General features: G+C 36.1%; 1 protein-coding gene and 1 long non-coding RNA gene across 2 annotated transcripts in view; one reads left to right on the forward strand and one right to left on the reverse strand.

The window, feature by feature from the left end:
- Positions 1-3,204: 3,204 nt before the first annotated feature.
- On the reverse strand, positions 3,205-9,183 carry SVIP (small VCP interacting protein). The gene is made up of 4 exons (XM_017644865.3): positions 8,935-9,183; positions 6,894-6,944; positions 6,268-6,381; positions 3,205-3,912 (listed from the first exon to the last, which is right to left on the reverse strand). Exons 1-4 carry the CDS (start codon positions 8,986-8,988, stop codon positions 3,898-3,900), a joined length of 234 nt encoding a protein of 77 aa, XP_017500354.1. The 5' UTR covers positions 8,989-9,183; the 3' UTR covers positions 3,205-3,897.
- A 59-nt stretch (positions 9,184-9,242) lies between these two features.
- The window catches only part of LOC140844400 (uncharacterized), a 32,301-nt gene continuing 24,360 nt past the window's right edge, over positions 9,243-17,183 (forward strand). Inside the window, exon 1 of the long non-coding RNA XR_012122643.1 lies at positions 9,243-9,494. This is a non-coding gene — a long non-coding RNA (uncharacterized lncRNA). The remainder of the gene's footprint in view (positions 9,495-17,183) is intronic.

Here is a 17,183-nt window from a genome sequence, read left to right on the forward strand (position 1 = left end):
ACTTCCTTTTCTCAAAATTAGATTGGCTATTAAAATCTGTATTTTCATATAAATTTTAGGATCATTTTGTTAATTTCTTAGCAAAAGCTGGCTGAGATTTTGCATTGAATTTATCAATTTCAGAACACAATCTTGACACATAGAGCCTTCTAATCCATAAACATGTGATGTCTCACCATTTTGATCTTTTTTCCCATTTTATAGCTTTTAGTTCAGATGTTTTACTTTTCTTCTAGTATTTTTTTCTATGTGATGACACGATTGAAATTTTCTTAATTTTCAGACTGCTCATTACTTGTGTATTGTAATTGACCTTTTCATATACTGATTTGTCTGCAATCTTACTAAACTCATTAATTCTACAAATTTTTATGTACTTTTTTCAACAGATGAGATGCTTGGTATTTTTTAAACCTTTTGTAAGTATGTCTGTTACTTATAACCTATCTAAGAAATGCAGAATGAGAAAAGGGCACTGTAGGAGTTAGAGTAAGGAGTTTCTCCTCGACTTCTGACTTATGTAATAAAATAGATTTCAGAGAAATAGCATAGAGCCAGTTTGTATGGAAAACTATTTCCATTTGAGATAAGTTTGAAGTATTTGAAAAAAATAGCTCAACCTTGTTTTTTGACTCAAAACTCGAGTCAAGTATAGTACCATAAAAATAGACAATGTAATTCAGGACATAATAAAAGTATCATATCTGGGTCAATTAATTTATGAATATTCAGTTCTTTGTCCATCATAATACTCAGAGGCAATGTTTGTAACAAACACACCTGGAAGAGGGATAACAGGATAATAAAAAGCCATAAGAGAAATTTGAAGTATTTGAGTTGTTTGTGGACACAAACTTCTCTATCAAACCAAAATTTCTCCAAATCTGCTATATACACAAATGCTTTGTGTTTGTGCCTTTTAAGAAAATCAAAGAAAATGGCCATAGTACATTTGAATCAACTTAAATCACATATAGTAGTCATGGGAATTTTGAGATGCTTGTTTGGAAATGTTAAAGGAATACACATTAAATGTCAATACAGATAGGTGTGCATATCTACCTACCTACTACTTATCTATTTTTGCAGATATAATTCGGATCTAAAATTGGTGAGTTACTTTTTCTTCTAAGGGGTTGCATAATTCTTATCAAGTTGATTGTTGAAGGAGAAAAGGAGAATTCAAATCTTATGTCAGTTCCCCTGGGATACCAAGGATAGCTAGAACCTTCATTATGATAGCATTTCTCTCAGAAAACCGGAGACTAATATCATTTCTCCTTTAGAGCATAGCAAAAGAACAATGCTTACTTATAAATTTAAGGATTGTATGGACACACCAAAGAGCCTTTAGCTCTGTTCCTGTTAATCCAAAATTGATGAAAACATCCAGAGGTTTTTCTAACCACTCATCTAAATTCTAATTATTTAAGATGCAGTGAAGATAAAATTTTGTTTAACAGAGACGGTCAAAGCCAACTGTTATATAGGAAAAAATATGTGTTTATTATCCCTGTAAGACAATACAGAATCTATAACAAACCACATGTGGGATTATTACATTCTAAATACAATCAACATATATAGATGTTTTTAAAAACATGCAAGCTAACAAAGGGGCCGTGTAATAATATACAACTTTCTGTTACCAGTTGTATTAAGTCTGATTAGAATAAAGAAACACTGAGTTAAGCATTATACATCACAACATGAGAGTTACATGTACACATTTTACTGTTTCAGTTATATTTTAGTAATTTGGTTTGGGGGCTTTGGGGACGTATTAAACATCATAATGTTTTCCTATTTAAAATATGAAGTATGGGAAATTGGCTCCAAGGTTTTCATCAGGAATTGATTTGTAACTTTATGACACTGCTGCCTGGATATATCTACATTAATCTATAAATACAGGTATCTATAAATATAGATATATAGCTCTATTTAGTAGTCACTTACTGGTTTCCTATATCCCTAGTTTCCCTTTTTCTCTTACCCTTTCTAGTATTGTTCTTGACATTTGAGCATTACCCCTTAGCCCATGCAACCCATGTGATTTAGGAGAAAATTGATCACAGCCATGCAGGTAAGTTATAGTGGGCTGGAGCAGCATATCCTACTGTTTCCAAAAGGCAATACTCCAGCTTATCATTCATGGTTCAGTAGTAACTTAGCATGGTATTTGGATATGAAATTGCTATTAGAAAGAGGACATTATCTTCTGGATATAGACCTTTGTTACACTAACCCAAGTTGTAATTTAAGATGTGGTACAGATAAAACTCTTCTACATTAAAACATAAAGAAGGATTTATACAGTTCAAGGATGGTATGCTCTGGTTCTATATCCACTCAACTATTAATGATCCTTTTTTCCTTTCTGCCTTGGAAAAATTTATCATGTTGATTATGTCAAAAATTTTATTTTTAAAATACAGTTCAATGACCTCACTATCCTTTATAAACAAAATACCACATACTTTCAAAAGGATGAAAAAAATTGACCCTAATTCTACGTCTTGCCTGGATATTCATAGAATAGTTCATGCCATAATAAAGTAATTTTCCAATGAGTAGTCGAGAGACCTATATTATAGTTCAAACTCTTTAAAACTAATATATACAATATATTGCAATATAACACAAGTCTTATAGGAGGGATAGGGAAGATAGTGGCTCAGTTTTGCTTCTGTTAAATAAATAAGCTGGTCTATTTAACTTACAGTCCCTATTGGCACTTAATACCTGCACATTCTCATTTGGGGCTCAGATTGTGGCCTTGTCATTTTAAAGAATAAAATATACAGCAATTCTTCTATTTTAACTTACATACTAAAAAAAACCCCAAAACCCTCAAAAAACAAAAATGCTATAAAACTCATGTTACTAATGAACAAAAATCTAAATAGTTTATGACTATGCATCATATAGAATTACCTAATATGTTTATACCTTTTTAAATATAGTACCTCTGTGTTTTTCTTTCATATATTTATACGGCTTGGTAATTTCCATCTGCATAAACCTTCTGGTATTCTTTAAAAAATACAAAAGAAAATACCTATGAAATTTGGACAAATTACCATTCAGAATAACCCTCCAGATTCTTAGTTTAACTAGTTACTATAAAGATCTTTAACAGAGCCAAATCTGATATTGTACAGTAAAACATCACTGCCCTCTGATGGTACTACTAATATATAATTTTAAATTCAGCAAGCAAAAAGAAACTTTATTGTAAAACACAGAAAGTTAATTTTATAAGCTACAGACATAGAAAATAAATTAGAAATTCAACATTTTCTAAACATTCATTACTTAGTAAGTTATAAAAATTTACAGTGTTCCTTCACATAAGCCCTTCAAGTGATTTTTCAGTATTTTCCCTGATGATCAGTTTAAAGGCACTAAGTCCCTAAGTTTAAGCAGTCTTCATATATAATGAAATAAAGAGCTAAAAGGCTAAGTAGCAAACTATAAATAGCTAGATCTTTTATAAAGGAGGGAAAATACAATTGCAAACTTTATTACTTGAGACATATACAGCATTTTTACATGCAATGTAAATATACATATACATATACATATACATATACATATACATATATATATATTTTCACTATTTAGGTCCATGTTTAACTGCTAAAAAATGGCAAATCACCCACTACCAACAGAAGAGCAATTTAGGAAAATAGCATTTAATGAAATGCCTGGCCATTTTCTAAGTTTGAATATCAAAAGCATTTTCAACATTTCAATATTGAAAAAGCACTACATGTAAGGGCACTAAAATTACAAAGCCTGAATCATCATTTATTCAAAGAGAAGTTATACGGAGGGTGTCCACTTGATTGCAGAGATGTTATTGGCAGTAGACTCTTCCACTCATGTTACACTTTATGAAACTGTCCACTTTAGAAAAGATAAAAATACACAGAGAAAAGTAAATTTTACTTAGTCATGCAGCAATATTCTAGTAAGCAAGCAGGTAAAGAGAGGATTATGGGCTATACAAATGCAAAATTACTTGCAGCAACAATCAGTAAAATTTTACATTATAGTCAGAAGTCTGAAATAAGATACATGGTGGCTCAAAATCATAAAGAAGTAAAACAAAGTATCTGGGCAGATTAATGGGTAGCTAGGTCCCAAATATCTAGTGGTCAGTAAAGGAAAAACAAAACACAAAACAGAACAATGAAACTATGAAATAAAAATAAAGGAATTCTTGTGTGAGACAGGGAGCCAGAAAAGGAAGAACGTATTAAATTAATGGTTTGGCAAAATCTTTCCCTTGCTTGACTTGAGAAACTCTTCCATTTGTTGTTCTGTTTAATCAAGTTTATTAAATCTACAACAGGTTCTGGAAGAGCCACTGTACCAGAGTTATTCTGCCAGTCTTTTGAGTAGTATTTTCCAAGTACATCCAAGTAATATTACCGGACGTTATATGTTTAAAGATCTGTATTTAAATAACTTTTGAAAATTAAGGGTTAATCTAGTAAACTTGTTTTTATTTACTTTAGGATTCTTAGAGCTTGAATATCATGCCTTTTTTATTCTTCAAGAAAAGGATTCAATATACAATAAATAATTTAGTATACAATTTAGAGAAGTTTTTACCATGGGATTCTATTTTCCACAATATATCTCTCAGGACAAGTATTAAAAACACTAGAGCAGTGTATCTCAATCTGGTCTGATATTAGATTACCTTGAGGAGCTTAAAAAGTCCAGACAGCTTAACCCCCATTCTCAGAGATTCTGACTGGTATAAAGTGGTATCCAAGGGTCAGCCTTTTTTGAAAGTTCCTCATGAGACTCTTAACGTGCAGCCAGGGTTGAGAGCCACAGCACTAGAGGTCTGCCCCTTCTCCTGTACTGATGTTAGTGGTCTGATGCTATCACCACAGAAATTTCTTAAAATAAGGCTGCCTCTCCAAGAGACAGTGAGTACTACCAATACAATTATCCTGGCAAGAGAAGAGCTAGTCAGGGGATGAATATGAAAAAGGCATGAAGGCAGGGAAAGGACATGATTTCTTCATACTAAGGGGTCTGGCTAGAAAGAATTTAGCTATATATACTACAGGACACTCCAGGTCAGCCTGCAGAACAGGCCTGACAGTAGCCCTTCAAGAACTCTAGGCCGAGGTAGTGGAGGATTAAAGTATTTTCTGCCTTGTATTTGCCCATCTGTTATCCCTAAGCCTTCAACATTTTATTTTGAACTTCAGTGCATGCTGTTGATGAACTATACAGGTGGTCAAGGGGAAGGATCACGTTCCTTAAAGAAACTGTGTTAGTTGTAGAAGCGATTAGGAATAGTCCAACGGAAAACAACACAGTGGGCAACAGTAGTGGTTCATGAGACTGGCTCCTAAATTCCCTGTCCCACAAGTTAGTTAGTTTTATATATATATACACTTTTGAGAATAAACACCAAACTGAATTGAAAAGACAGTGAATCAGCTAAACTGCTCATAAATCACTGACAAGTTAAATATAAATAAGTGAAATTCAGGACATTGTCCTTTTTACAAATATAATTACTTGAGAGATTTATTTCCTTTAAAAATGAACCAAAGGATAAAATCTTAATATCTGAACTATTATTTCCCTGAGCTTTAACATGTAAAATAAAACCTTTACAGTCCTGTAGACTATAAAGATCCTCAAGTTCAGGAAACTTAGCTTGTCCATCCTTATTCTGCTAGTGTCAAAAGCTGTAATTGCTACACTGAGAGGTGCAATAGGTCACACACACCCCTGTACACCCCATTGTCCAAACTAACATTCAGATAACTAAGATAATGAGTGACAGTGGAAAGTTAAAAAATCTCTCAAATCATTTGGAGCAAAAATGTAGGTTATACAGAAAGAATTTGTAGTGTGGCCCAATTAGTAAGATCGATATATAAATGGAGATTAGAAACAATGTCTGTCAAAATGGCAGCAAATTTGGGTGATTTTTTTGTATTTTTTATTGCTTAAGTTTTATACGCATTTAAGATTAGGATTAATTATGTAAGTAAGTGTTAAGATAATCATGAAAAATCTATTCTCATTTTGGGAAAAAGAAAGCAAATCTATTCCAATGAATAATGGAATGTCCAAATAAATTGACACTTCTTCCAGTCTACATTATTCATGCTTTTTAATTAATTCAAATTTCCTGATAATCCACTTGAAATTCCTGAATAGACTGCTATTTAAGGTTTTAAAAATGCCAGGTAAATTAAAACTTAAGTTAATTTTAATACTTACTCTCAGTCCACCTTCTGGTGGGGGGCCAGATGTAGCAATTTGTTTTTCTATTTTTTCCTTTTTCTTTCTCTTTTCTTCCACAGACCGAATATCCAAAATGCCCCGAGATGCAGCCTTTAAGAAATTTGTTAAGGGGTACAAAAAAACGAAAAAATTCAGTTTCCAGTGTCTAGGGTACTTGTGTTTTTTTCCTTTTTAGTTTTTTCTTTGGAGCCAGGGTGTTGGTTCCATTTTTGGTAACAAAGAATTATACTATTTCTACAACAGCTTTACAGAAAACATACAAGATATTATCATTTCCTTATTAGGTGTTTCCCCCCTAAACTTACTTCACATCTGTCATTGTTTACTGAAGCAGTCATTTTATCCCAAGGAACAATGTTAGTTAGTAAAGGAGTGTCTCACATTTCAGAAGACTTCTGTATAGTAATTTTCATTCATTAAATGACATAAATGCATTAATGTAATTTATAAAAACAGAAATCATTTTGAAAAATAACTATCTTTAACATAAATTTATAGGATATCAGAAAACATTTTCATTAGAAAATACTACTAGTAATAGACATCTGTTGAAAAGAAAGTACAACTTATCTATGGAGGTAAAAATTTATTTCCACTCTCACCTCCTTCTGTCTTCTCTCTGCAGCCTCTGCAAGCTTTGCTCTTTTCTCTTCCTAAGGAAAATGTTTAAAAAATATGTTTTAAAGTAAAACAGATATTATCATGGATAATTTATACACCCATATCTCGTAGGTAATATAACAGTTTATGTTGTTTATAAGAGTTTAGTGGCCCAAAATGTCCACTAAGACTGCCACTGTTTACAACATTTATAAAATATTTAACTTTCTGAATTTCATTCTCCTAATCAATATGACTTCAAATAAGCATATAAAACATATAAATATATATCTTATATATATTATGTCATAAATATATGTGTGTGTGTGTGTGTATAAATATTCAGGTTGGCCTATAAAATAATCTGTTGCTGGCTTTTTTTTTTAAAGGGCTTACAAGCTAGTCAGGGCAATTAATAAAGAGAATGACATCTAATAACACAAGGAGTAAAATACATGTTTTGGTTGGTACTGTCTGTTAAAAAGGAGTTTGAAGTAAGCTGGTACTTTCAGAAAACTTCATGAATGAAGTGGGCTAATCTCATTGTGCAGGATAGGAAGGACTGAAAGAAATTTATGAGAGGCACTGTTCCATGTTGGCAAACAGTGAACATTAATTTTCTACATGACATATTACTATTATAAATTATATATAAATATGTAAGACAGTAGTAGCATTCTCTTGGAATTTGTGTTAATAATTCCTTCTTTTTCACACCACAATACATATACTCATTCATTCATTGGACAAATATTGAGCAACTATTATGCCTCAGGAACTTTTCTAGGGCCTGAGGATACATAAGTGAAAAAAAAAACGTTTCCAGCCGTATGGAACTTTTAGTCAAGTAAATATATGTCTGTCAGATAGTAGTTACTGCTTTGGGAAAATACAGAATATGGTGCACAACAAATGAAAGGATGGGTGGGTAGTATAGCGGGGGATCTATTTAGGGTGGTCAAGAAAAGCCTCAAAGATAAAGTGACACTTAAGTAGTAAGCCATGTGGTTATCTGAGGGGATGGTGGCTGGGCTTAACAAATGCTGGCAGATTTGCATGTTATCAACCGCCAAATAAACAAAATGAACATTTAAAAGCAACAGGAGATAGACAGGTAAACCTTCCCATATCAACTCTCAGATCATTTTAGTACCTACAATCAAGTGGCTGAAGAGCTAATGTACTTCCCTATACAACTCATTTCCTCTAACGACTTTTTAAGTAGATAGAAGAGAGGAATTTAAGTTTTCTGTTATCAACTCTCTGTAAGGACTATTAACATTAAAAACAAAAGCTCCAAAAAGTATAAATGTACTGTACCACAAAATACCCAATTTCTAGTATAAGCATGGTCCAAATTTTGCATGGGGCAATTTTATTTTTAAAATGTATTCTTTGTAAATGAAAATTGAAATTTAACTGCGTGCCCTGTTGCTAAAGGTACCAAACAACGTCACAAATTATAAACTCTGTTCTACATAAAATACTTTTTTTTAAAAAAGGAAAAACTTGAGATGAATACTAAAGGGAAATCATTAATACAGGATCCAACAAAGCGCAAGAGAGTATTAGGGACTTCACTGAGCACCTTCTTTAAACAGCCGGTGGAGACACAGGAAAATGCCCTCTTGGAACATTAAACTGGGTTCACGGAGAGAGGAATTTCTGCACCCTCGCCCCATCTACTGCATCGTCAAGATTGGCCCACACACCCCACCGTCCGCGCACGCCTGCGTCCTACGAGCTCCCAGTTTGCCCAACTCAGAGACAGGTAAAAAGTCCCTAGAGCCGCCTTCGGACCCTTTCTTTTGAAATAGAAGCGGAGAGACCGACACAGAGGCGGCGGCACAGGTCCCGCTGGCAAGACCCTAAGGTCCCACACGACTTCGCCACCAGAGTCCCCATCGGTGGGCTCCCTGGCCCGCGCCACAGCGTCCGACCGCCCGCGGTGCCCGCAGGGCGGGGCCCCCGGACGCGCCCCTCCGGAGAACAGGTGCGCGCGGCGCGGGAGGGCGGTCACGGGGCCCGAGGACGCGGCCTTACCAGGTCCGGCGAGGGAGGGGCGGACTCCCCCGGACAGGGAAAACACAGCCCCATCGAGACAGCCGCTGGGGGTCCCCTACGGGGCCCGCGCCAGACCAGGCAGTGTGAACTGGGCGGTCAGAGCGGCGTCCAGGTCTGCGGCGCTCTGCCCGCCCCAACCCCGGCCCGCGGCTCAGCTCCGCCCCGCCCCGCCCCCTGCTTGAACGACCCGCCTCCTCGCGACTCCGCCCCGACCCTGAAGCTCGCCCCCGCCTGCCAGAGCAATGCCCCACCCACCTCGCGGCTCCACCCCACCCAGCCCCGCCCGGCGAGTGACAGACAGGCGAACAGGGCCTCGGTGCCAGGAAACGTTTATGCTGTGCTCAGCAACGAAGGTTGGAAAGCTTGGTTATACTCTCCAAAGCCCTTCGTGATTCCGTTGCCTGGCCATTTATAAATGAGTGACACGACTCTGGATAATTTGTACTACCTCTTTTGCGAGATAGCAGATTGCAAGTTGACCTACCTCAGCACCCGTTTCTGCCCTCTGAGTGACTGTCGGTACTACTCCAGTTGAGAAGGTAGAATATGAAATCCATCACTATACTTCAGAATACAGCCTCGTGAAAGCGGCATTAGTTGAGATTCCCATTGGTTACTAGTATTTTGGATTCATTTATCCCTCCAAGAGTAGTAATTTTGATCTTCAGAAATGTTTTTAGTGCTTTTCAAATATTAATTGGCAAATATTTCAAATATTAATTGCTAAATCAGCATCTACAGTTTAACTAGATGCCCACTAGATGCTAATTTAGCAAGTCGGGTGGAACCTGAGATTTCTAGTAAACTCCCATGCAACCCTCAAATTCCTGGTCTCCACAAAACCGCTTCCGTTTCCTTTCTTTCATTGTATTAGTTCTTGCTTGTTGGAAAAATCTTCAAATATTACAAAGGATAGGATACAGAGTGACAGTTAACTGTTAACATTTTAATGTATGTTCCTCCAGGCTAATTGATTTATTAATGTAATATTTACATATAATGTCCTGCACCCATTTTACAGTTTGCTGAGTTTTAGCAAATGTATACATCCGTGTACTTGAAGATATAGAATATTTCCATCACCCAAAAAAGTCTCCTGGTCTCATTACCAATTTGAATTAATTCTTCTAATTCCATCATCTCTTTTCATCTGTGTCTCTGTTGACTTTATTTCCCCCGACCGTGTTACAATTTTCTGCATATTGTCATGCCTACTAATTTTGACTGGACACTAGACAGTGGACATTGATGATAGACAAAAAGTAAACAGATCTGACCTTGTTGACTTTCTCTTTGTGCACATACAGCTTAGCATTCAGCAGACTCAGTGCAAGCCATATGCAGATTTACAGAGTAATTTGAATAGTTCCTTACTTTTTGGAATTCTTTACCCTAGACTCCCTGAATAATTCTCTTTGTTTCTCAACTCAGGAAAACTGCTGTGTTCTGCTTGTGATCCTCTTCCCTGCATCAAAATCTGGACTGCTCCTCCAAGCAGTTAAAACATTTATTTTAAGGATCACACCCCTTGGTTTACTTTTGCTTAATTTCTGAAAAGCATTGTTACTTAATATTTCCTCCTGTTTTCTAGTTGCTTACCATGGGAAAGTAAATCTGGTACTTCCATTATGCCCTGAAGCAGAATTCCCTGTACTTCACTTTAATTTTATTTTGGAGATGGCAGATTAGTCACTGAATGTAATGTTCCTATTAATTCAATAGTCGTAATTCTTTAACTTAGAAAATAATTGTGATAATTCCATTTACATGTTAAAAATTACTTATGTAATTAAGCAAGAATTTTTACAGGGACAGATATAATTCATTTCATACATGAAAGTAAATTTTAATTTGGTAATCAAATTTTACCTTAAATGAAAATTTTAATTGCCTTGTAGCTTATTTACAGTGTCACCACATAACATAGGCTTTAGTTATATTAAAACTTCTTTCCTAGTGCTGTTTAAAGATTTCAAACATTTTGTTTCAATACAAGTCACATAAATGAACAGCAGAGGAAATTTTTCCCCCTATTATTAAAGTATAATTCTAAATATTTAAATGTCATAAATCTATTTGTAAAAATTTAAACATGAGTGTATCATTTTCAGAGGCCTGTGTTTATTTGTTATTTCTTGAAAAAGAAATCTCAAATTTACCACAAGAAGAATATGGCAGTGCAATATGGTATTTAATCAAATTACAGATGCTGTGGCTTGTATGTTGTGTTTCCACTGTTTATTTTGCTGAGATGGCTGAGTATTGCCTCTATTTTTCAAATGAAGTCATATCATGAAATGGCACTTGATGTTAGAAATCTTCACATTTTGGTCTGGCATGATTTATTCCACACAGACTCCAGGTTTATGTCCACTGGAAGAAGAGATTAAAATAGACAAAGAAATTCAATTTAAAAATATAAAAAGAAAGTATATACAAGCTCTAAATTATCTGGGAAAGGTTTCAGGGAAAGAAACCGTCCTTATACAAAAAGAGTCGTATAAGAGCTAGAAATGCTAAATTAAAGCAAGGCCCCACTCAGAAAGAGGCCAGATTTGAAAAGCACTGTTATCAAATAAATCACATCTAGGGATAAATGTGGTATAAAACTTTATTTTTGTTAGGCAACAAACACTGCAAGCAGGGAGAATTTGTAGAAGCTGAAAATAACAGTTTGGAAAAAGGGTCAAAGTGATTTCTAAATTTAATGGATGTGACAGAGGTCCACAGGGATTTTCTTTTCCAAGTTTATGGTCTTGATTGACTGAGAAAGCATATTATATGCATTTGTTAGAGTCTTTTTTAGGTCTCTTAAGTTTTAAGTCTTGAAATGACTCAAAATGAAGTGAGCAACAAGACAAGCGAGAGCAAATGGAAAGATTGTATATTTCTGTATTGGCAGGAATTTAACCTTAAAATAATATTTCAGGATAATTTTAATATCCATAACTAAAATAATGCTATAATTAGGAGAGAACTTTTGTTATAGAGATTTTACATAGACAAAAATCAAAACAAAATTATTTTTTCAAACTTCTTTTCACCTCTGTTCTACCCTCACAAGGCATCCTCTGTTCTACTGGGCACAACCCATATATCAATAAAATACTTATAGGTATGGACTTCATTTTCATCCAAACCATCTAAGTTATACAAATACTTATTATATTTCTCCCCAAAGCCAAAGATCAATTTAAACAGAAAGAAAATGAGAAAAGGGTATCAGTAGGGATGCTGCTTATAACAAAAGAATTTAGAAAAAATAGAAGAAAAAAAGAATAATCTGGGAAGTTGAAAGCAGCATAATTCTGTGTGGTCTGGTTTTACTGCTAGTCTTATGTTCATTTGTACCAATTTGATACGGCTTTGACATTTTGACTCTATGTTATAAAATAATAAGTCCATGATGGTTTGGAAGTTAAACCAAACCAAATCAAACAAAACTGGTCTTTGAGCACATCGGAGAGACACTGAGAGCTTGTGCTTAAATAGGAGATCTTTTAAGTCTTGTCCAATATATAGAAGAAACACTAGAATAGGGTTTCCCCTAGTACTTCCTTGCTATTATCACTCTGGTGAGTGGTGAAGACCCTTGGAGCATAGTGTGTACTTTGGACCTTTGAGGCTCCTGATGTTTTTTCTTGGGAGAAACACATATATTTCTCTTTTACAGATATGAGAACTTTCATAACTGGTCTATACTGTCAAAAGAAAATAGCTGGATGTTCTGGAGACAATTCCAGAATATTTGTATTAAGGAGAATGAATACTGAATACCAGGTTGTGCTCAGGCTTTTCATATGTTGTACTTTTTATTTTGTATATTTTTATTTATTTGTGAGCTATTACAGTTGTCTCTGAAAGCTCAAGTGAGTTGGTGGGATGACTGATTTATAGAACAGTTCTAGAGACATTTCCATAAAAGACATCTGGCAGCTCAAGAAAGAAAAGGAAACGTTTTAATTGAAAGCCCTAAATGGTTTGGTGTTGAGGGACAAGTCACAAAGAGAGGAAATTAATGGCACAAAATATTTGAGCTGGCAAAGTGACAGGAAGATTAACCAAACCACCTGTGAAGAAATGGTTTCAAGAGTTAAAGGGCTCAGATGTAGTGGCAATTGCCATACCCTATAGAAAGGTGGTATCAGGAATCACTGTTCCCTTCTCCCCCTATATCTTACATTATTGCTTTATTAAGGAATAAGTGTACAGATGTAAAATATGGTGTGTAGGTATATTTCATGCTTATCAGAGAGGCCATGATTATGGGAGTAGAATTACAAACACTGGCCCATCTGCAAAGGAGGAGCTTTGTAATACTGAAGACAGTCCAATAACTCTGTAAAGGTGAGGATGCTCGGTTTCTAGGTGGCAATGCCTAAGCTCCCTTGACTGTGCAAAAATGAAAGGAAAACAAAGCTAATAGGCTGTAGTTCCTCTTATAATATGCATTTACTCCAGAATTCAGGAAGTGTGGTGAATTACAGGAGGAGGATCATCAATCTGGAAGGGAAAGGAAGGTACTTTCTTCCACACTAGCAACACTTCAGTTCTCTTCAGAGCAACAAGGAAGCCAGTACAATTGTTTACCCACCTAAGCATGCTTGCAGCTAGGTGGCCGGGCCTAAGTTTTGACCGAAGAAATAGTAAGTAGTGGTTTCCAGTCTGACATGTAGAGGACTTGGAAATCATCGTATCTATTCTCACAACAAAAAAAAAGCTGAGCAAACTAAAATCAACAACTCTTCTTAGCTCCTTCAGAGAACTGAGGTCACAGGGCAAACCACTATGCTGAAAACTGGAAAGACAAACGATGCTGCTGAAGGCAGTCCTGGTAGGAACACTTAAACCTTGGATGAATTGCTGAGAGTCAACAGAAACTAGCTTGAAAGTTAAAAACTCAGGGTAGATGGTAATATCTTAGGGAAGCCCTCATATTTCCTTGAGTTCTACATCTGTGAGCCCCACCAGGTCTCACTGTGAAGGTCAAGGTAAGCCTCCTTTTGCTTCTAGCCATGGGAGGGGAAAAGCAACCATTCTGAAATACCCTTTGTATGCCCTCAAAGCAAACTAGTTTAACAGAACTTAACCAACGTGGGTTTTATCAAACCCTAACTGACCTGGGGCAAGGAAAACTCCCAACTCAGGTCTGCTATAGTCTTCCTGTCTCACTTAAGGGAGAGGGTAGCTTAGAAGTAGTTGGAAAGTTACATCCCAAGGACACAGACTCACTAAAAGACTGAGACATAACCATAGGACTATAGTATATTTCTCTTGCCTCACAACTTACCATCACATCAATAGGGCTCCTATATAACATCAGGGGAGTCCAATTTAGAGACCTGCAAACCTCAGAGCCTATTTAAGAAAGAATCTCTAGGGGAACCCAAACACAAGAAGGGAAACAAAAGTAAGGTCATAGAGTAAATTTTTACTTCTGACACCACAGCTACAGTAAACAGAAAACATAGCCTGAATCCTAGACAGAAAACCATAAAACCTCACATTAAATGTTTATCTATTCAGTTTCTGTTACTCAATACATTATGTCTGGCTCTCAACAAAAAATTATAATAAGCTAAAAAGGAAAAAAAAACCTTCTAAAGACACAAAGCAAGCATCAGATCCAGACCAAACTGAAATGCAAAAAGACAGAGGGACAAAAAAGAAAAGGGAATATCCAAGAACTGTGGGATAATTAAAAAGTGTAAGAAATTTTTATCAATAATTAATAACTTTCCAAAAAAGAAAGCAGTAGGTCCAGATGGGTTCATTGTTGAATTCTAACAAACAATGAAAAAGGAAATTATACTAGTTCTCTGAAAAATCCCTTGCAGAAAGTAAAAACAGAGGAAACACTTCCTAACTTATTCCATGGTATAAGTTTTACTCAAATACCTAAACCAAAGACATTATAAGAAAGGAAATTACAAATGTTCATCTACATACAGCTGTGGAGGAAAGAAAATTGCTGAGGTGCAGCCAGCTTGAGTTGGGGGACTCTACCTTCTCCTAGGGAACGCTATGGCTGATATTGGGAGGTGCTGCTGAGAAGCAATTTTGTTTTATGTGTACCAAGCCTGCGTCATATTTCCTGCTCTAGGTGCTTCAAGTCTCCCTCTGTCTTTCTCCTCAAGGGGGAAAAATAAAAAGGAAAAGAAATGACAGACTATTATCTCTCAGGGCATAAATATGGAAATATTCAATAAAATGTTAGCAAATTGAATCCAACAATATATATAAAGAATTATACACCATGACCAAGTGGGATTCATCCCAGGTATGAAAGGCTGGTTCAACATCTGAAAAAAATTAATAAAATCCATTACAATAGTCTAAAGAAGAAAAATCATATGGTTATATCAATTTCTTGTCCTATACCTTTTTCTCTTGGAATCTGAACACAACATCTGATGTAGAAGTCATTTGGAGACTATGAGAATGAAAACCATGTGAAAAGTTTGAATGATCATAAAGACAGAAGGAACCTGGGAGTTTGGTGATTTTTGGAACCACTGTATAAACCCTAGACTGCCTCGGTCAGTAGTTCTTGTTTGGAAAATAAATACTCTATTTGGTTAAGTCCCTGAAGTTGAGTTTCTCTAATGAAGAGCTAAAGTTAGCAATTCATAACTGACATAGTTCTTTAGTGTACTATAAAATACTTTCTTTCAAAAAGAAAATTAACAGGAAAAAATTAAGTATTAGAAATATAACTTTTCCCAAGTCTTTCCGATAGAAGGCAGAGAAAGGAGACAAGCATCATGATTAATTTTCCAAAAAAGCTAAGATATAAACAGTATAATGAGGGATTCCATCTTAAGGCTAAGATTCCATTTTAAAAGCCAGGAAGTTAGGAAGTAATACTCCAAACATATTCTTTAGCAAATAGACAATAATTCAGCCCTCCATCAGGACAGGGCAGTCTTGATTGATATGTTCCCAGAGAGAAGTCAGTATCCTGGGGAGGAATCAGATCAATAAAATTCTTGTGTTAAGTTTATTTTGCAGAATTGGTCAAAGGACTGATAATAGAGGGTAGGAGACATGGTGTCTCTCACTGGAGATAAGCATCTTGAGACCATGTGACAGTTCTACATCCCTGGCTCTTTGTCACGTTCCTGAAAAATCCTTAAAAGAGGGAACTGCCAGTCTTTCAGTGTGCCTCTTCTTTGGTTGCCTGAACTCTTTTCTTTTAAGTGTGTAATTTTAAATAAAGCTTTCTCACTGCTCAACTTAACTGTGTTTTGATTCTCTGTGCTTTTCCAGTGGAAAGCGTCTTTGTTTCTTTGCTATTTCATTCTATTTCCAAGTCTCCACCACTTAGTCTCTGCTTTACTCCTGATAAGCAGGGTGGGGCTTCTAAGAACTCAGATTTGGGCCTGCGAGTTCCTGTCATCTGGGTGACCTGGACGGAACTGCAGCTGCAGTAGCCTGCCTGAAAATCTCCCTTTTGGGGATGTTTCTAAATATGATCTCACTCCATCCCATGCTCCATGGCTCCCTGAATCCTGCGATGGTAAGGACTGGTCCCCGCGCTATGCAGATCCAAGCGGACACAAGATGCCAGGTGACCCTGGCTTCAGGAGCTGGCAAGGGAGACTTTCCTATGCCGAGAAGTTCAGCAAGCTCCCGCTCCCTCCCTCTGCAATTTCCAGCTCTCAGCTGCCTGCAAGGCCACTGCCATTTGTGACTATTGTAGTTCTAATGAATTCCTTCTTTACCTACACTCTTCTGACCTGCTGGAGAATTCTTTCTTATTCAGAGTCAAGATCCCTCCTCTGTCCAGGTTGAGGCTTCACCTGGTGTGCAGGGAGAGACCTCCCAGATGCAGCTACCCAGCAACATTTTTATAATGAAATATTTTTATCCTGAAGATTGCCCAAATAGGCCAGGGCTCAGTACTAAGTTGAAAGAGGACTGGATGAGGAATATAGGGACTTTTACCCTGAAGGAAAGCCTCAAGACAAAGGGAGGTAACAGTCATCCTCAAATATCTGAAAGGAATTTCAAAAGGAAGGACCATTGGATTTATGTCTGGCTACAAGAAATATAATTAATTCCACATGTTAAGGGATCATGGGAATAATATGATATTTTGTGTGGAATGGGAATAATATGATATTTTGTGTGGAAGGACTTTTAAATCCATGTCAAAGATATGCAAATATGGAATAAACTGTGATTGACGTACAATCTTCTGTTGTAAGTGTTCAAGCCTAGGCTGA

Source organism: Manis javanica, chromosome 11, assembly GCF_040802235.1.
Source record: "Manis javanica isolate MJ-LG chromosome 11, MJ_LKY, whole genome shotgun sequence".
Taxonomy (NCBI): domain Eukaryota; kingdom Metazoa; phylum Chordata; class Mammalia; order Pholidota; family Manidae; genus Manis; species Manis javanica.